This window comes from Scyliorhinus torazame, chromosome 4 (assembly GCF_047496885.1).
Source record: "Scyliorhinus torazame isolate Kashiwa2021f chromosome 4, sScyTor2.1, whole genome shotgun sequence".
Classification (NCBI taxonomy): Eukaryota; Metazoa; Chordata; class Chondrichthyes; order Carcharhiniformes; family Scyliorhinidae; genus Scyliorhinus; species Scyliorhinus torazame.
In genome coordinates, this window is record NC_092710.1 from 347,039,813 (window position 1) to 347,060,850 (window position 21,038).

At 46.5% G+C, this 21,038-nt stretch overlaps 1 protein-coding gene across 1 annotated transcript in view; it reads right to left on the minus strand.

The window, feature by feature from the left end:
* The window catches only part of LOC140411508 (dynein axonemal heavy chain 8-like), a 2,059,122-nt gene that overhangs the window by 1,496,693 nt on the left and 541,391 nt on the right, over positions 1-21,038 (minus strand). Inside the window, exon 13 of the mRNA XM_072500594.1 lies at positions 566-642. Coding sequence (XP_072356695.1) covers positions 566-642 — 77 coding nt within the window. The remainder of the gene's footprint in view (positions 1-565; positions 643-21,038) is intronic.

Consider the following 21,038-nt stretch of genomic DNA (forward strand, 5'->3'; position numbering starts at 1 on the left):
GCAAGTACCGGGAAACTCCCTGCTAAACACGACCACAACGGGATTCTGTTTTTTGTTTTCCGTTAAATTGCTCCCACAGTCTTTTGTGAGCCTGACAAAACACCAAGCCCAATAAATTCAAAAACAAAAATGGCGGCCATCCAAAGCAACTCTGTTTTAACTACAGATGCATAAATTTATCATAATTTTCTCCTGAAATCTATGCTCCTATTTATAAAACATAGGGGCTTTTCACAGTAACTTCATTGAAGCCTACTTGAGACAATAAGTGATTATTATTATTATTATTAAAATCCAATTTTTATGGATTTGGTTGGAGGTCCTCAGTTTTGCAAGAAATAATAAAATGTCACTGTATTTCATGATTAATTTGCTATCCCAAATTACATGGAATTTGGTCCATTGCAGCTAAATTATTTTTTTGTGTGTGTGAAAATACAGAATAACAGACTACATTTGCAGCTCTGGGCCACATAAAATTTAAACTAGCACCTTTGGAAATGGAAAACTAATCCTTTCCAAAATTAATTTGTGACACTAACAAAACATTTGATTCAATACCTACCTGTTCAAAAGTTGCAAAGCATGCCGTGAAGAAATAATTTGAGTAAAGCAGCCATTCATGAAATCATTAAGCAAGTTCTGAAATATTGAAACAGAAAATAAGTAACCGGTTCGAATAATATTCATTCTTGATAAACTTTATACAAAGTATTTTAGAGTTGCAACATACACACTGCAATGATTTATCGCAAAATATTTATATATGAATAAAAATAAGAAGATAGTGAGGGTCGATGCATGGCTTGAAGGATGATGCAGGATGAAGTTGGGGCATTGGAATCGGCTCTGGGACACAAAGTACCTGTTCAAAATGGATGGTTTGAGCCTCAACAGAACTGAAAAAAAAACAGGAGTGCTGTAGATACTCAACAGGTCTGGCAGCATTTAACCCTTGGTGCACAGACTTCCAAAATCAATGACTGCCATGGTGAGCCTGTATCATTGCCCAGCTAGGCAAGCAACGATATCCCCTTAGACAGTTGACAATGGCACAATGCTCGAGGAGAGTGTTCATAATCCTTGGCTGTGTGCTGAGGTTTGTATTGAGAAGTGTCCCACTTCTCATGTTGAGCGCATGGCCTGAGGGTGAAGCTTAGGACAATACCTGTACCTAAGATGAGAGCTCAGTAAAATGGCCAAAGCTGTCGCACTTGGTCATGTGGTGTGTTGCTAGTGTAATGTGAAATCTTGTCAAATCAGCATGCAAAGTACGGACTGGGCATCAATGTTGTGGCAAGGGCATGAGTCAGTGGGCTTTGAGGCAGATTGAGGTAATGAATGGATGAAGTGTGGTCTTTCAGAGGCAAATGCAAAGTGCCAAGTCTCTCGCATTGATGCTGTAGTGTGGAGGGTGTCAGGAACATTAAGCCTGCTGATCTCACTTTCATTCTTCCCACTTATAGGCAGGAGAGAAGAAGAAGACATCAATGCCGGCACTTTCCTCACCAAAGACATGAGCCGAACCATCAAAACGAAGGGGTGACAACGTTTTTCCACACACAGAGGATGAACCACAGAAATCCATTGCTTGGAGGCACCTCGCAAGACACAGAGTCCCCAGCTGAAGTTTATTGTACCTGCAGATGATCAAGACCCAGCGTCACCAAAGACGGCGCATGTCCAAGGAACTGGCTGGTCACATCTGCTACTTGCTGCAAGATTTGGCACCATGAGTACCTGGAAGGCATCCACTACCAGAGGTGCTCAATTATTACACCAATGACGCGTTCCATGGCTCCACAGGCGACTGCTGCAATATTTTATAAGCCCCTGCACACAAGTGCATCCAAGAGGTCATGGACTCAATCTTCTGGTCCCACTCATGGCGACCACCCAGTGGTGGAGGGTGGGAACGGGAAAACCCATTAACAGTGATGGCACTAGAAGATCCCACCGCCATCCACGGCAGGCCATCTCCAACGCCACAAAACATGCTGTGGGGGCTACAGAAAATCCCAACCATTATGCCTGTGTCTTACATTCTGTGCGTCCCATACTCTGTAAAGTATTGTGGAGCTTTTGGGTGGAAGTAGTACAGGGAGTATGCCATTGAGATTTTCAGGTGTAAAGTATAAGTGCTTATGAAACATTGGCCAGGATTTGGCGAGCTCAACCGGGACGGGTGTGTTTGGTAGCGAGACTGGAAAATCTAACAATAAGGCCCTAGATCCATTTACCAGTGACATAAATCCAGAAAGCTATTGTCCCCATTTCTCACCATCAAACATCAAACAGGGGCTGGTTTAGCACAGTGGGCTAAACATCTGGCTTGTAATGCAGAATAAGGCCAGCGGCGCGGGTTCAATTCCCATATCGGACTCCCCGAACAGGTGCCGGAATGTGGCGCCTTGGGGCTTTTCACAGTAACTTCATTGAAACCTGCTTATGACAATAAGCGATTATTATTATATTATCGGGAACTTAATTAGAATATTTTTGCATCTCATTATTGTGGTCACATGCTGAAATCATCCCCACTCAAATTAAAATCTTGGGTTAGAATGATTTTAGAACAGTGTAATTTACAACTGCCTTTAAAAGTCATGTACCTGACAACCTGAACTTCAAGGGGAACGAGGTGGAGATGCGCACAAGTTAACACAGAGCTAATGCCTTGGGGCTTTTCACAGTAACTTCATTGAAGCCTACTTGTTTCAATAAGCGATTTTCATTCTTTTTTTTCACAGAGCTAATGCAAGGAAGCGGCTCTATGGATTTAGGGGGAGCCACAGCAGCTTCTTCGTGGCTAGCTTGTTGTGGTGAATGTATAATTACTGATAATTCACCAGTGCGCTGTGTTATGTTATTAACCCTGTGGGCTCTACCTATGGGCCATTGTATGGACATTGTATGTACCTATGGACATCGAGGGCCGAAGGGGCTGTACTGTGATGTAATGTTCCATGTTCTATGTTCTATTGTGTGGCTTCACCCACAGGGGACATGCATGTACGGGCTCCGCCCATGGCTCCACTCCCTTTACAGGAAGTATAAGAGCTGCCGACCTGCGGGGCCGCCTTCAGTGTTGTACCGGTCACAGGCAGGCTCAGTTCTAAGCTGATTAAAACCACGGTTTACTTCTCCAAGTGTCTTCGAGTGAATTGATGGTCGCATCACTTGTGATGCTGAGGGTAATGTAACAGTGCAGGAGAAAAGGGAAAGAAAGAAATCTCAAGGCTAAAGCAAAAGAGTTAGATCCTTGGAGTAAAGGGAGCATGGGTTTGGCATCTCAGACTCAAGATTGCACACAAATACATGCCGGGGGTGGGGAAGAAGGTGAAGAAAACAGCCAGGTAAATATGAGCACATTTGGCAGCTGAGATTGTTCAGCTTGTACTCAATTGACATACGTAGAGTCATAGAGTCATAGTCAAAGAGGTTTACAGCACAGAAAATGCCCCTCGGCCCATCGCATCTGTGCCTGTCAAAAATAACCACTTAACTATTTTAATCCCATTTTCCAACACTTGGCCCACAGCCTTGTATGCTTTGGTATTGCAAGTGGACATCTGAATGCTTTTAAATGTTACAAGAGTCTCTACCTCCACCACTGCGAGTTCCAGACTCCCACCACACTCTGGGTGAAAAAGGTTTTCCTCACATCCCCTCTAAACCTCCTGCACCTTACCATAAATCTATTTCCCCTGGTCATTCAACCCTCCACCTAGGAGAAAAGTTCCTTCCTGTCCACTCTATCTGTGCCCCTCACAATTTTGTACATCTCAATCATATCCCCTCAGTCTCCTCTGCTCGAAGGAAAACAATCCCAGTCTATCCAATCTCTCTTCATAACTAAAACTGTCCAGCCCAGGAAACATCCTGGTAAATCTCCTCTGCACCCTTTCAAGTGCTATCACATCTCTCCTACAATGTGGATTCCAGAACTGCACACAATACCCCAGCTATCGCAGAACCAACATTTTATACTATTCCAGCATAACCTCCCTTCTCTTTAACTCTATACCTCGGTTAATAAAGGCAAGTGTACCATTTGCCTTCTTAACCACTGTATCCTCTTGCTCTGCTACCTTAAAGCAGTCATTTTCAAATCCAGGGTCGCGATATGCAGGTGTATCAAGGGCGGGTGTCGGAAGGGCCGCCGGGCCATGCGTCACGCGTTCCTGGTTGTGGGGCCACGCGCGGAGTTCGTAGGAAGAAGTGCCCAACGGCGTGATCGGCTTTTAAAAATGCTGGCCACAGCCGGCTTTCAGAATGCCAGCCATTCCGCGCATGCATGCCCCCTCAGCAGTGTGTAGGCCCGGAGCCCAGCGGGGCAGAACGCTTCCTCCTGACGTCAGCGCGCTGACCAAGGAGGAGATTTTTTTTTAATGCCTGGAGCGGCGGCATAGAGCAGGTCACACTGATGTCACGTGTACAGGGCACAGGTGAGATTTCTCCATTTTGCAGCTGCCAGGAGTGCTGACGTGAAGTCCTGGACTTCTAGTGAACAACTCATGAAGAAGAAGCTGAAATCAGGAACAAAGCAGCATAAAGATGCTAACTTGAGAGTGGGCTATGAATTGTGCCACTTCAAATCAGAATTCTAGTTCATGTGTGTTATAAGCAGGCAAGCACAGGGAAATGAAAGTTTAAAACCCTCAAAACTTCAAAAACATGTGAAGACTAAGCATAGCGAGTTTGAGGACAGACCTCTTTATTCTTTTCAACGGGTGCAGTGAGATCTTAAATCATCAGCTGAAGTCATTATCAGAAATGTAACATTGAACAACAAAGCAAGTGAGATCATAAGGACCAAGCAGGCTCATCTGTCACATCAAAGGTAAGTGAAAATGGTGAGTCACGAAGTTCGACCAGCGTGGGTAGCGAAGTTCGGCCGGCATGGGTCGCGGAGGTCGGACAACATGGATTGCGAAGGTCAGCAGGCGTGGGTCACGAAGGACGGTCAGCATAGGTCCCAAAGGATGACCAGTCGGTAAAAATGGGTCCCGGGCAAAGATGTTTGAAAAATACCGCCTAAAGAGACCAGCGTAAATGCACACCAACTTCCCTCTGATAGTTGGGACTTCCCAGGATCCTGTTGTTTATCATGTATTCTGTTGCCTTGTTTATCCTGCCCAAGTGCATCACTTCACACTTTTCCGGATTGAATTCCATTTGCCACTGATCAGCCCATCTGACCAGCCCATCGATATCCTCCTGTACTCTAATGCTATCTTCTAATGCTATCTTCCTCATTAATTACCACCCCACCAATTTTATATCATCCGCAAACTTACTGATCAGCCCTCCTACTTTCATTTCTGAATCATTTATATAAACCACCAACAGCAAGGGTCCCAACACGATCCCTGTGGGACCACACTGGACGCAGACTTCTGATCGGAAAAACACCCCTCAACCATCACCTTCTGCTTCCTGCCACTCAGGGGGAAGCAAAGGGGAGAAGGGGTAAGGAAAGGCGGATAAGATTGGGGGGGGGGGGGGCTTAAATATATATTAAGAAAGACAGGAAAGAAATGGTAAAAGACAGTTTAAATGAAATGGGAAAAAACAAATGGATCGAGGTGGGGTAGAGCTAATCATCTGAAGTTATTGAATTCGATGTTGAGACCGGACGTCTGTAGCGTGCCTAACCAGACGATGAGATGTTGTTCCTCCAGTTTGCGTTGAACTTCACTGGAACATTGCAGCAGGACAGACATAGAACATAGAACATAGAACAATACAGCGCAGTACAGGCCCTTCAGCCCACAATGTTGCACCGAAACAAAAGCCATCTAACCTACCCTATACCATTATCATCCATATGTTTATCCAATAAACTTTTAAATGCCCTCAATGTTGGCGAGTTCACTACTGTAGCAGGTAGGGCATTCCACGGCCTCACTACTCTTTGCGTAAAGAACCTACCTCTGACCTCTGTCTTATATCTATTACCCCTCAGTTTAAAGTTATGTCCCCTCGTGCCAGCCATTTCCATCCGCGGGAGAAGGCTCTCACTGTCCACCCTATCCAACCCCCTGATCATTTTGTATGCCTCTATTAAGTCTCCTCTTAACCTTCTTCTCTCCAACGAAAACAACCTCAAGTCCATCAGCCTTTCCTCATAAGATTTTCCCTCCATACCAGGCAACATCCTGGTAAATCTCCTCTGCACCCGCTCCAAAGCCTCCACGTCCTTCCTATAATGCGGTGACCAGAACTGTACGCAATACTCCAAATGCGGCCGTACCAGAGTTCTGTACAGCTGCAACATGACCTCCTGACTCCGGAACTCAATCCCTCTACCAATAAAGGCCAACACTCCATCGGCCTTCTTCACAACCCTATCAACCTGGGTGGCAACTTTCAGGGATCTATGTACATGGACACCTAGATCCCTCTGCTCATCCACACTTTCAAGAACATTTCCATTAGCCAAATATTCCGCATTCCTGTTATTCCTTCCAAAGTGAATCACCTCACACTTCTCTACATTAAACTCCATTTGCCACCTCTCAGCCCAGCTCTGCAGCTTATCTATATCCCTCTGTAACCTGCTACATCCTTCCACACTATCGACAACACCACCGACTTTAGTATCGTCTGCAAATTTACTCACCCACCCTTCTGCGCCTTCCTCTAGGTCATTGATAAAAATGACAAACAGCAACGGCCCCAGAACAGATCCTTGTGGTACGCCACTTGTAACTGAACTCCATTCTGAACATTTCCCATCAACCACCACCCTCTGTCTTCTTTCAGCTAGCCAATTTCTGATCCACATCTCTAAATCACCCTAACTTTACACATGTGGGCATGGGAGCAGGGTCTTTTGTTATATATATTTAAACACCCCCCAATCTTATCTGCCTTTCTTTACCCCTTCTCCCCTTTGCTTCCTCCTTCCCCTTCCCCCACATCTCCATCTGTCACAGTTCACCCTCTGATGTTAGTTTCTCTGCTGTTTGGCCTTTCACACCTTATATTCTCTCTGGGGACTGCCGTTAGCACTCTTTCCCCTTGGTTTCTGTGGCCATTCGCATCCCGTTCCCCTGGGTTTCTGTGTCTATGACTCATCTTTCATTCTCACTCCACAGTATAAATATTCCCCACAATCTCTGACTGTTAGCTTTGATAAAGAGTCTTTGGACTCGAAACGTTGGCTCTTTTCTCTCCCTCCAGATGCTGCCAGACCTGCTGAAATTTTCCAGCATTTTCTCTTTTGTTTCAGGTTCCAGCATCCGCAGTAATTTGCTTTTATTCTAAGAATGTCGTTAATATATATATATATAAACACAGCAAGAATTTTAATCAATTACAAATGTAAAGACACCACACAGCTACAGTAATCTATGTACATAACACTGAATGAATTCCCCCTGAGCCAATTCAATAACAAAATCCAATTAAACCAAAACCCCTTTTCAAGGGCCTGGCCCGGCACACTGTATTCTCACTTGAATGGGACTGGTCCTCTTCCTGAAATTCTGATCCAGTGCCAATCAGCAGATTCAAACTCCTGCCAGAAAGCAACTATATCTTTAAAATTATCAAGGCAGTTAGCCATAACCAATGGGCTTTTTACTGGAACAGCTTTTAAAATGAAAACAGAGAAAAACAGGGAAAACACCTATTTCTCTTTCTGCAGTCCAAGGAGTCAAACTGAAACTGAAACCCCCTTTCACCTCACAGCCACAGCCCAATGTGCTACAAGTCAAATGAAAAGAGACTAAACCTTTCTTAAAGGGACACTCACATGACAGGGACATGACAGGCCATGAGGTGGCAGATTGTGGCCTCATGGATGCCCTGTGTTGAGTTGCTAGATCTGTTCCAAGTCTATCCCATTTAGCATGGTGGCAGTGCCACACAACACGATGGAGGGCATCCTCAATGTGAAGGCAGGACTTTGTCTCCACAAAGACTGTACAGTGGTCACTTCTACCGATACTGCCATGGGCAGATGCATCTCTAGCAGGCAAATTGGTGAGGATGAGGTCAAGTATGTTTTTCCCTCTTGCTGGTTCCCTCACCACCTGCTGCAGTCCCAGTCTAGCAGCTATGTCCTTTAGGACCCAACCAGCTCGGACTGTGGTGGTACTTCCGAGCCACTCTTAGTGATGAACATTGTAGACCCCCACCTCCTCCAAGTGGTGTTCAACATGGAGGAGTACTGAATCATCAGCTGATGGCGGCCAGTACATGGTAATCAGCAGGAGGTTTTCTTGCCCATGTTTAACCTGAAGCCATGAGACTTCATGTGGTCCAGAGTTGATGTTGAGGATTCCCAGGGCAATTCCCTCATGACTGTGTACCACTGTGCCGCCATCTCTGCTGAGTCTGTCCATCCGGTGAGACAGAACATATTCAGGAATGGTGATAGTGGTGTCTGGGACATTGTCTGAAAGTTCTGTGAGTATGACTATGTCCGGCTGTTGCTTGATGAGTCTGTGAGACGGCTCTCCAAACTTTGGCACAAGCCCCCAGATGTTAGTCAGGAAAACTTTGCAGGCTCAGCAGTTTGCTGTTTCCAATGCCTGGTTCGATACCGGGTGTTTTCTTAGCGGTTGAACAATCAACCAATACATCAGTGCCATCTGCCCCAACAGCCCTAGACACACCCAAACCCACTAGTACAGCCTCTTTCTTGAAAGTGAACAAGTGGAAAATGACAGGCCCTGACGGAGTCCCTGGGTGAGAACTCAGATCCTGCGCAGACCAGCTGACGAATGTATTCGCAGACATCTTCATAAGACCATAAGACATAGGAGCAGAATTAAGCCACTTGACACATCGAGTCTGCTCCGCCATTCAATCACAGCTGATATTTTTCTCATCCCCACTTTCCTGCCTTCTCCCCATAACCCCTGAACCCCTTACTGATCAAAAACACACTCAGTGATTTGGCCTCCACAGCCTTCTGCGGCAAAGAGTTCCACAGATTCACCACCCTTGGACTGAAGAAATTCCTCCTCATCTCTCTTTTAAAGGATCGTCCCTTTAGTCTGAGATTGTATCCTCTGCTTCTAGTTTTTCCTACAAATGGAAACATCCTCCCCACGTCCACTCTATCCAGGCCTCGCAGTATCCTGTAAGTTTCAATAATATCCCCCCTCATCCTTCTAAACTCCAACAAGTACAGACCCAGAGTCCTCAACATTTCCTCATACGACAAGTTTTTCATTCCAGGGATCAATCTTATGAACCTCCTCTGGACCCTTTCCAAAGCCAGCACATTCTTCCTTGGAAACGGGGCACAAAACTGCTCACAATATTCCAAATGGGGTCTGACCAGAGCCTAATATAGCCCTAGAAGTACATACCTGGTCTTGTATTCTAAATCTCTTGACATGAATGTTAACATTGCATTTGCCTTCCTAACTGCCGACTGAACCTGCACATTAACCTTAAGAGAATAGTGAACAAGGACTCCCAAGTCCCATTGTGCTTCTGATTTCCTAAGCATCAACCTATTTAGAAAATAGTCTAAGCCTCCATTTCTCCTTCCAAAGTGCATAACCTCACACTTTTCCACATTGTATTCCATCTGTCATTTCTTTGCCCACTCTCCTAACCTGTCCAAGACCTTCTGCAGCCCTCCTGCTTCCTCAATATTACCTGCCCCTCTACAGATCTTTGTATCATCTGCAAGCTTAGCAACAGTGCCTTCAGTTCCTTCTTCCAGATCATTAATGTATATTGTGAAAAGTTGTGGTCCCAGCACAGACCTCTGAGGCACACCACTAGTCATCGGCTGCTCTCCTGAAAAAGACCCCTTTATACCCACTGTCTGCCTTCTGACAGTCAGCCAATCCTCTATCCATGCCAGGATCTTACCCTGAACACCATGGGCTTTTAACTTATTTAATAGTCTCCTATGCTGCACCTTGTCAAAGACCTTCTGGAAATCTAAATAAATCACGTCCACTAGTTCTCCTTTGTCTAACTTCCTTGTTAATTCCTCAAAGAACTCGAACAGATTTGTCAGATATGACCTCCCTTTGACAAAGCCGTGCTGACTCAGTCCTATTTTATCATGCACTACCAAGTACTCCGCGATCTCATCTTTAATAATGGATTCTAAAATCTTATCAATGACTGAAGTCAGGCTAACCGGCCTATAATTTCCTGTCTTCTGCCTCCCTCCCTTCTTAAACAGTGGTGTTACATTAGCCACTTTCCAGTCCTCCGGGACCCTTCCTGCCTCCAATGATTCCTGAAAGATCACCACCAATGCCGCCACAATCTCCTGAGCTATCTCTTTTAGAACCCTGGGGTGTAGTCCATCCGATCCACCCTCAGACCTTTCAGTTTCCCCAGAACCTTCTCCTCAGTAATGGTCACTGCACTCAGCTCTGCCCCCTGGGTCTCCTGGAGCTCTGGCATCCCACTGGTGTCTTCCACTGTGAAGACTGATGCAAAGTAACTATTCAGTTCGCCTGCCATTTCTTTATTTCCTACTATTACTTCTCTAGCCACATTTTCCAGTGGTCCAATGTCTATTTTTGACTCTCTTACCTTTCATATATTGAAAAAAAACTCTTCTTATCTTCCTTTATATTACTAGCCAGCTTGCACTCATACTTCATCTTCTCCCCCTTTTTGCTTTTTTAGTTGTCCTCTGCTCGCTTTTAAAGGCTTCCCAGTCCTCTGGCTTCCCACTAATCCTCGCTATTTGGCATGCTTTTCCTTGAGCTTTTATGCTGTCCTTGACTTCCCTCAACAACCATGGATGCCTTGTCCTCCCATTTGCATGTTTCCTCCTCCTTGGGATGAATTTCTGTTGTGCTTCCCGAATAACCCCCAAAAGCCCCTGCCATTGCTGTTCTACTGTCTTCCCTGCTAGGCTCCTTTTCCAATCAACTCTGGCCAGCTCCTCCCTCATGTCTTTGTAGTTACCCTTATTTAATTGTAATACCGTTACATCTGATTGCAGCTTCTCCCTCTCAAACTGCAGGGAAAATTCTATCATACTGTGGTCACTGCTCACTAAGGGTTCCTTCACCTTAAGTTCCCTAATCAAGTCTGCCTCATTACACATCACCAAATCCAGAACCCACGTAGGCTCTGTCACTAGCTGCTCCAAAAACAATCACTTAGACATTCCACAAATTCCTTTTCTTGGGATCCACTACCAACCTGATTTTCCCAGTCCACCTGCATATTGAAGTCCCCCATGATTAGTAGAATATTGCCTTTTTTATATGCCTTTTTCATCTCCTGATTTATTTTCTGCCCCACATCCTGACTACTGCTAGGAGGCCTGTACATAACTCCCATCAGGCCATTGTACCTTTGCGATTCCTCAACTCTACCCACAGAGATCCTATGCATTCTGATCCTATATCGCTCCTTACTATCGATTTAACTTAATTCCTTACTAACAATGCAATCCCCCCCCCCCCCAGCCCACCTGCCTGTCCTTTCGATCGGCACATATCCTTGGATATTTAGATCCGAGCCCTGGTCCCCTTGCAGCCATGACTCTATGATCCCCACAACAGCGTACTGGCCAATTTCAATGTGTGCAACAAGCTCATTTACCTTGTTCCGTATACTGCGCGCATTTAGGTACAACATGCTTAATCCTGCATTGACCACCTCCCTTTTCACACTTGTCTCCTTTTTTGCTCTGCCTAAGGGTGATGCTGTTCTTTTATTTTGGTTCTCTATTTCCCCTTCAGTTATTACATCTTCTAAGCTCACATTCTGGCTTCCACCCCCCTGCCATACTCGTTTAAATCCTCCCGAGTGAATCTAGCAAATCTCCCAGCCAGGATATCGGTGCCCCTCCAGTTTAGATGCAACCCTTCCTTCTTGTACAGGTCTCACCTGCCCCGGAAAGAGATCCCAATAATCCAAAAATCTGAAACTTTCCCTCTCAATAGGGGCTGGTTTAGCACAGGTCTAAATCGCTGGCTTTGAAAGCAGACCAAGGCAGGCCAGCAGCACGGTTCAATTCCCGTACCAGCCTCCCCAAACAGGTGCTGGAATGTGGCGACTAGGGGCTTTTCACAGTAACTTCATTTGAAGCCTACTTGTGACAATAAGCGATTTTCATTTCATTTAGCCACGTGTTTAGCTTCAACACCTCACTTCTCCGCTCCGAGGTTCCCACCTCCTTCAAGAAAACCACCATAATACCAGTACCAAAGAAGAACATGGTAGCATGCCTCAATGACTACCGCCATGTTGTCATAAAATTCTTCGATCGGCTAGTCATGAGACGCCAGCCTCCCAGACGGTCTCAATCCATTGCAGTTCGCCTATTGGCACAACCAGTCCACAGCAGATGCTATCTCCCTGGCCCTACAGTCAACACTTGAACACCTCGACAACAAGGACACCCATGTCAGACTGCTGTTCATCGACTACAGCCCCACCTTCAACCCCATTTTCCCGACAAAACTAATAACCAACTCTGCGATCTTGGACTTCACCCCTCCCTGTGCAGCTGGATCCTTGACTTTCTCACCAACAGACCGCAATCTGTCAGGATAGGCAACAGCACCTCCTCCTCAATAGTCCTCAACACCGGGGCCCCGCAAGGATGTGTGCTCAGTCCTCTACTGTACTCCCTATACACACACAGCTGTGTGGCAAGATTTAACTCCAATTCTATCTTTCAGTTTGCGGATGATGCAACTGTGGTGGGTTGTATCTCAAACAACGACGAATCAGACTACAGAAGGGAAATAAATCGCTTGGTTGCATGGTTTACCGAAAACAACCTCTCCCTAAATGTCAGCAAAACCAAGGAATTGATCATCGACTTCAGGAAGTGTAGTACGACACGTGCCCCCATCTACATCAATGGCTCTGAAGTGAAGATGGTCGATAGCTTTAAGTTCATAGAATCATAGAATCATAGAAGTTACAGTGCAGAAGGAGGCCATTCAGCCCATCGAGTCTGCACCGGCCCTTGGAAAGAGCACCCCATTTAAGCCCACACTTTCAACTTATCCCTGTAACCCAGTGGCCCCACCAACCTTTTTGGAAACTGGGGGCAATTTAGAATGGCCAAGCCACCTAACCTGCACATCTTTGGACTGTGGGAGGAAATCGGAGCACCCGGAAGAAACCCACTCAGACATGGGGAGAATGTTCAGACTCCGCACAAACAGTGACCCAAGCTGGGAACCAAATCTGGGACCCTGGAGCTGTGAAGCAACTGTGCTAACCACTGTGCTTCTGTGTTGTTCCTGGGAGTCACCATCACCAACAGTCTGTCGTGGTCAACTCACGTTGATGCAACAGTCAAAAAAGCCCAACAACGTCTCTACTTCCTACGGAAGCGAAGGAAATTCGGCATTTCTGCATCGACTCTCACAAACTTCTACACATATGCAATACAGAGCATCCTATCCGGCTGCATCACAGCTTGGTATGGCAACTGTTCGTTCCAAAGATCACAAGAAACGGCAGAGTGTGATGAACTCAGCCCAACGCATCTCACAAGCTTGCCACCCTCCGATTGATTCTGTCTACACCTCCCACTGCCGAAGGCTGACAGCATTGTTAGTGACCCCTCACACCCAGGCTTTGCCGACTTCCAGACCCTTCCATCAGGCAGAAGATACAGAAGTCTGAAGACCCGTACATCCAGACATAGAAACAGCTTCTTCCCCACAGCTACTCGACTCCTCAACGGCTCTCCCCCAGACTGATCTGTTCCCTGTAAGAAAACTATTCACGATGTCCTATGCTGATCGTGCTCATGTCGTATTTGCTTTGTTTGGCCCTTATTCCGTACTGTAACCAATTACTTATTTGTCGATATACTGCGTACTTCTTCACATTTGTCCGGATGCAGGTAGGGCAGTGGATGTTGTCTATATGGACTTCAGTAAGGCTTTGACAAGGTCCCTCATGGTAGACTAGTACAAAAGGTGAAGTCACACAGGATCAGGGGTGAGCTGGCAAGGTGGATACAGAACTGGCTAGGTCATAGAAGGCAGAGAGTAGCAATGGAAGGATGCTTTTCTAATTGGAGGGCTGTGACCAGTGGTGTTCCACAGGGATCAGTGCTGGGACCTTTGCTGTTTGTAGTATATATAAATGATTTGGAGGAAAATGTAACTGGTCTGATTAGTAAGTTGGTGGAATTGCGGATAGCGATGAGGACTGTCAGAGGATACAGCAGGATTTAGATTGTTTGGAGACTTGGGCGGAGAGATGGCAGATGGAGTTTAATCCGGACAAATGTGAGGTAATGCTTTTTGGAAGGTCTAATGCAGGTAGGGAATATACAGTGAATGGTAGAACCCTCAAGAGTATTGAAAGTCAAAGAGATCTAGGAGTACAGGTCCACAGGTCACTGAAAGGGGCAACACAGGTGGAGAAGGTAGTCAAGAAGGCATACGGCATGCTTGCCTTCATTGGCCGGGGCATTGAGTATAAGAATTGGCAAGTCATGTTGCAGCTGTATAGGACCTTAGTGAGGCCACACTTGGAGTATAGTGTTCAATTCTGGTCGCCACACTACCAGAAGGATGTGGAGGCTTTAGAGAGGGTGCAGAAGAGATTCGCCAGAATGTTGCCTGGTATGGAGGGCATTAGCTATGAGGAGCGGTTGAATAAACTCGGTTTGTTCTCACTGGAACGAAGGAGGTTGAGGGGCGACCTGATAGAGGTCTACAAAATTATGAGGGGCATAGACAGAGTGGATAGTCAGAGGCTTTTCCCCGGGGTAGAGGGGTAAATTACTAGGGGGCATAGGTTTAAGGTGAGAGGGACAAGGTTTAGAGTAGATGTACGAGGCAAGTTTTTTACGCAGAGGGTAGTGGGTGCCTGGAACTCGCTACCGGAGGAGGTGGTGGAAGCAGGGACGATAGTGACATTTAAGGGGCATCTTGACAAATACATGAATAGGATGGGAATAGAGGGATACGGACCCAGGAAGCGTGGAAGATTGTAGTTTAGTCGGGCAGCATGGTCGGCACGGGCCTGGAGGGCCGAAGGGCCTGTTCCTGTGCTGTACATTTCTTTGTTCTTTGTTTGTTCTGTTCGCTGTAACCATCTATTATTCTTTTTTGTCTACTGTGTACGTGTTGTGTCCATTTCTTTGGCTGCAGAAAAATACTTTTCACTGTACTTCGGAACATGATGCAATAAATCAATCAATCAAGAATACAACTGAGTGGCTTGCTAGGTCATTTCAGAGGGCATTTAAGAGTCAACCATATTGCTGTAGGTCTCGGGTCACATGTAGGCCAGACCAGGTGAGGATGGCAGATTTCATTCCCTAAAGGGTATCAGTGAACCAGATGGGCTTTTACGACAATCGACAACGGGTTCATGGTCATTATTAGACTTTTAATTCCAGATATTTTATTGAGTTTTTAAAATTCCATCACCTGCCGTGGTGGGATTTGAACCCGTGTCCCCAGATCATTATCCTGGGTCTCTGGATTACTAATTTAGCGACAATACCACTATGCCACCGCATCCCCAAATTCTGTCACAGGGACTTGATTCCAATATTTTTCCAACATCTGAGGTTAGACTGACTGGCCGGTAGTTTCCTGGTCTCTCCCTTTCTCCCTTCTTGAATAATGTTACCACATCGGCTATCTTCCAGTCCTCCTGCAACCTTCCTGTGGCCAGAGAGGAATGGAAAATTATTTCCAGCACCCCTGCTATTTCCTCTTTTGCCTCATTCAACAGCCTGGGATATCCAATGGCAGCTCCTCACAGACTGCATGGTTCAGCTGGAGCAGCAGTTGGATGCACTTAAGAACATGCAGATGACGTAAAGCGTCACAGACAGGAGTTATAGAGATGTGGTCACACCCAAGGTGCAGGCAGACAGGTGGGTAACCTCAAGAAGGGGCAAGCAGTCAGTGCAGGAATCTCCGTGGCTGTGCCCCTCTCTAACAACTCTACCATTTTGGATACTGTTAGGGGGATTACCTATCGGGGGAAAATAACAGTAACGGCCAGAGCAATGGCACCACGGCTGGCTCTGTTGTTCAACGGGGGGGGGGGGGGGGGGAAAGCGCAGAAGAGCAATAGTTATATGGGACTGCATAGTCAGGGGCACAGATAAGCACTTCTGTGGTCGTGAAAAATATTCCGGGATGGTGTGTTGCCTCCCTAGTGCCAGGGATAGGGGGCGAAATTCTCCTACCCGCCCCGCCACATTTCTGCCCCGACCGGCCGGCGGGAGTCTCCGTAACACCGGCCGGTCAATGGGGTTTCCCATTGTGGGGCAGCCCCACGCCGTCGGGAAACCCCCGGGCGCCGGCAAAACGGAGACTCCCGCCGACGGAGAATGACGCCCGGGATGTCACTGAACGGCATTCTAAAGGGAGAGGGCGATAAGGCAGAGCTCATGGTACATGTGGTACCATTGACAGAGGTAGAAGGAGGGATGAGGTATTGCATCAAGAATTCAGGGAGTTAGGCAATAGACTAAAGAGCAGAACCTCTCAGATTGTGATCTCTGGATTACTCCCAGTGCCGCATGCTAGTGAGTACAGGAATAGGAGAATAGCACAGATGAATGCGTGGCTCAAGATGTGGTGCAGGAGGGAGGCTTTTAGATTCCTGGGCCATTGGGACCATTTCTGGGGCGGGTGGGACCTGTACAAGCGGGGCGGTCTACATCTAAAACAGAGCGGGACTAACATCCTTGCTAGCGGGTTTGCTAGTGCTGTTGAGAAGAGTTTAAACTAGTTGGGGAGGGGACACAGACTAATAGCAGAATAGGTACACAGTATAACACAGAAAATAATAAATAAATAAAATAAAATAAAATAAATAATCTTTATTGTCACAAGTAGGCTTACATTAACACTGCATTGAAGTCACTGTGAAAAGCCCCTAGTCGCCACATTCCGGTTTGGGTACACAGAGGGAGAATTCAGAATTCTCAGGTCAGAGCGAATACAGCGGTAGTAAGTTTCAAGGGAGTAAGACAAGGGTGGATAACCTCTATTTTAATGCCAGGAGTATTAAAGATAAAACTATGAGTTAAGGCCGATGATTATACATGTAATTATGATATAAAAGCTATCACAGAGACATGGTTGAGTGAGGGGCAGGATTGGCAGCTCAGCATCCCAGGATATAGAATCTTCAGGCAAGACAGAGGAGGGAGTAAAAGAGGAGGAGGCATTGTATTATTAGTTAAGGCGGAAGTTACTGCAGTAAGGAGAAATGATATCTTGGAGGGGGCGTCAAATGAAGCTTTGTGGGTAGAGTTTAGGAATAAAAAAGGGACAACTACGTTGCTAGGTGTTTATTATAGACCCCCAGGTAGTCAGTGGGAAATTGAGGAGCAAATATTTTACATGCGGATGCGTGTAAAAGTAAGAGGATAATTATGTTAGGTGATTTCAACTTTCCCAAAATTAATTGGGAAAGCCATCCTGTTAAGGATTTAGATGGAGTAGATTTCTTAAAATGTATGCAGGAGAACTTTTAAGCTCAATATGTAGAGGATCCAACAAGGGATTGTGCAGTGGTGGATCTAATTCTGGGGAATGAAGCCGGACAAGTGGTTGATGTTTTGGTGGGGGAGCATTTTAGTAATAGCGATCACAACATGTCTATTTAAATTTGTTATGGACAAAGAAATGGACAAGTTGCCAAAAACGTTTTGGATTGAGGGAGAGTAGATTTTAACAAAACAAGACATGATCTGGCCAAGGTAGACTGGAAACAATTACTTGTGGGGAAATCTACAGAAGAGTAGTGTTCAAAGATGAAATGGGGAGGGTACAGGTGCAATGTGTTCCCTCTATGGGCGGCACGGTAGCACAGTGGTTAGAACTGTTGCTTAACAGCGCCATGGTCCCAGGTTCGATTCACAGCGTGGGTCACTGTGCGGAGTCTGCATGTTCTCCCCGTATCTGCGTGGGTTTCCTCCGTGTGCTCCAGTTTCCTCCCGCACGTCTCGAAAGACGTGCTGTTAGGTAATTTGGACATTTTGAATTCTCCCTCCGTGTACCTGAACAGGCGCCGGAAAGTGTTGACTAGGGGATTTTTAAGGTAACTTCATTGCAGTGTTAATGTGGGCCTACTTGTGATTAGAGTAATAGGAAGGTGTAACAAACCCAGAGAACCATGGATGACAGAGATATTCAAGATGTCCTTGATATGTATGTCCCTGTCAGGCAGGGAAGAGATGGTCGAGTGAGGGAACCATGGTTGACAAGAGAGGTTGAATGTCTTGTTAAGAGGAAAAAGGTGACTTATGTAAGGCTGAGGAAACAAGGTTCAGACAGGGCATTGGAGGGATACAAGATAGCCAGGAGGGAACTGAAGAAAGGGATTAGGAGAGCTAAGAGAGGGCATGAACAATCTTTGGCGGGTAGGATCAAGGAAAACCCCAAGGCCTTTTACACATATGTGAGAAATATGAGAATGACTAGAGCGAGGGTAGGTCCGATCAAGGACAGTAGCGGGAGATTGTGTATTGAGTCTGAAGAGATAGGAGAGGTCTTGAATGAGTACTTTTCTTCTGTATTTACAAATGAGAGGGGCCATATTGTTGGAGAGGACAGTGTGAAACAGATTGGTAAGCTCGAGGAAATACTTGTTAGGAAGGAAGATGTGTTGGGCATTTTGAAAAACTTGAGGATAGACAAGTCCCCCGGGCCTGACGGGATATATCCAAGGATTCTATGGGAAGCAAGAGATGAAATTGCAGAGCCGTTGGCAATGATCTTTTCGTCCTCACTGTCAACAGGGGTGGTACCAGGGGATTGGAGGGTGGCGAATGTCGTGCCCCTGTTCAAAAAAGGGACTAGGGATAACCCTGGGAATTACAGGCCAGTTAGTCTTACTTCGGTGGTAGGCAAAGTAATGGAAAGGGTACTGAAGGATAAGATTTCTGAGCATCTGGAAAGACACTGCTTGATTAGGGATAGTCAGCACGGATTTGTGAGGGGTAGGTCTTGCCTTACAAATCTTATTGAATTCTTTGAGGAGGTGACCAAGCATGTGGATGAAGGTAAAGCAGTGGATGTAGTGTACATGGATTTTAGTAAGGCATTTGATAAAGTTCCCCATGGTAGGCTTATGCAGAAAGTAAGGAGGCATGGGATAGTGGGAAATTTGGCCAGTTGGATAACGAACTGGCTAACCGATAGAAGTCAGAGAGTGGTGGTGGATGGCAAATATTCAGCCTGGATTCCAGTTACCAGTGGCGTACCGCAGCGATCAGTTCTGGGTCCTCTGCTGTTTGTGATTTTCATTAGTGACTTGGATGAGGGAGTTGAAGGGTGGGTCAGTAAATTTGCAGACGATACGAAGATTGGTGGAGTTGTGGATAGTAAGGAGGGCTGTTGTCGGCTGCAAAGAGACATAGATAGGATGCAGAGCTGGGCTGAGAAGTGGCAGATGGAGTTTAACCCTGAAAAGTGTGAGGTTGTCCATTTTGGAAGGACAAATATGAATGCGGAATACAGGGTTAACGGTAGAGTTCGTGGCAATGTGGAGGAGCAGAGAGATCTTGGGGTCTATGTTCATACATCTTTGAAAGTTGCCACTCAAGTGGATAGAGCTGTGAAGAAGGCCTATGGTGTGCTCGCGTTCATTAACAGAGGGATTGAATTTAAGAGCCGTGAGGTGATGATGCAGCTGTACAAAACTTTGGTAAGGCCACATTTGGAGTTCTGTGTACAGTTCTGGTCGCCTCCGACGCCAGGCCACTGATTCTCAGGCGACTGAACAAGTGAAAGATGAAAATCACGTTATTGTCACAAGTAGGCTTCAAATGAAGTTACTGTGAAAAGCCCCTAGTCGCCACATTCCGTGGCCTGTTCGGGGATCGGCGTCAATCACACCCGCGTGGTCGGGACAGCGCCAGTCGGGAGCCACTGAGATAGGCCCCCGCGGCAATTCTCCATGGGCGAGGGGCCGAACTCCCGCCAAGTTCTGCCGAGTCCCGCTAGCGTGATTCAAACCTGGTACTACCCGGCGGGAACTCGGACCCGCGGCAGCTGTGGTGTCCAGGTGGGGGAGGCGGGGGGATCTGATGCTGGGGGGGGCCTCCATGGGGTCCATGCCCGCGATCGGGGGCTTCCGATCGGCGGGCGGCCGCGATCTGGAGGGGGCCTACCTCCTTACGCATGGGCCCCGACATGTTGCTCCGTGCCGGCGTGGAGACGGCAACCACTGCATGCGCTGGTGCGGAGATGGCCATGGCGCACCTGCGCGGACCCATGCCAGCCGTGCAGGGCCGCCTTCCGGCACCGGAGCAGCGCGTAGCACTCCGGCACCATGCTAACCCCCTAAAAAACAGAGAGTTGTTGGGCCAGGAGCCCCGTTGACGCCGACGTCAACACTTGGCCGGGTTTTCGGAGAATCCCGGCCAGGGTCTCTGAGAATCTTTTCCAACAATTTCACTGCCACTGACGTCAAGATCATTGGCCTATAATTACCCTGGTTATCCTTGCTACCATTCTTAAATAACGGGACAACAATCCTCTCACCTGTGGCCAACAAGGAAACAAAGGTTTCTGTTAAAGGCCCATCGATGTCATGTGGCCCTGGGGAGTTGATTACCTTAATGCTTTTTAACACACCTGACACTTCCACCCTCTTAAAAACGACCTGTTCTAAAGTATTTACATATCCCTCTGAGGTACCACCAATCAACGTGTCCCTCTCCTTTGTGAATAATGATGCAAAATACTCATTAAGGATCTCACCTATTTCCTTTGGTTCTATGCATAATTTCCCTCCTTTGTCCTTGAGTGGACCAACTCTTTCTCTAGCTACCCTCTTGTTCCTAATATACAGATAAAATAGTTAGTTAAGGAAAAAGTGGGACCTAACAGTGATGAAGAAAGGAAAAGCTGATTGTCCCACTTTCTCAATTCAATCCTCCAAATGTGGGATAGGATAAGAGTCCGTTCTTGTAACTGCATTAACCTTTCTATAGTCCACACACAATCGTTGGATACCATTTGGTTTAGGTACCATCACTATGGGTGAGCGCCATTGGCTGCAACCCACTTCAGTTATGCCATTTTTAAGCCTACTCTCAATCTCTTTGTTAACCAGTGCCAATTTTAAAGGGT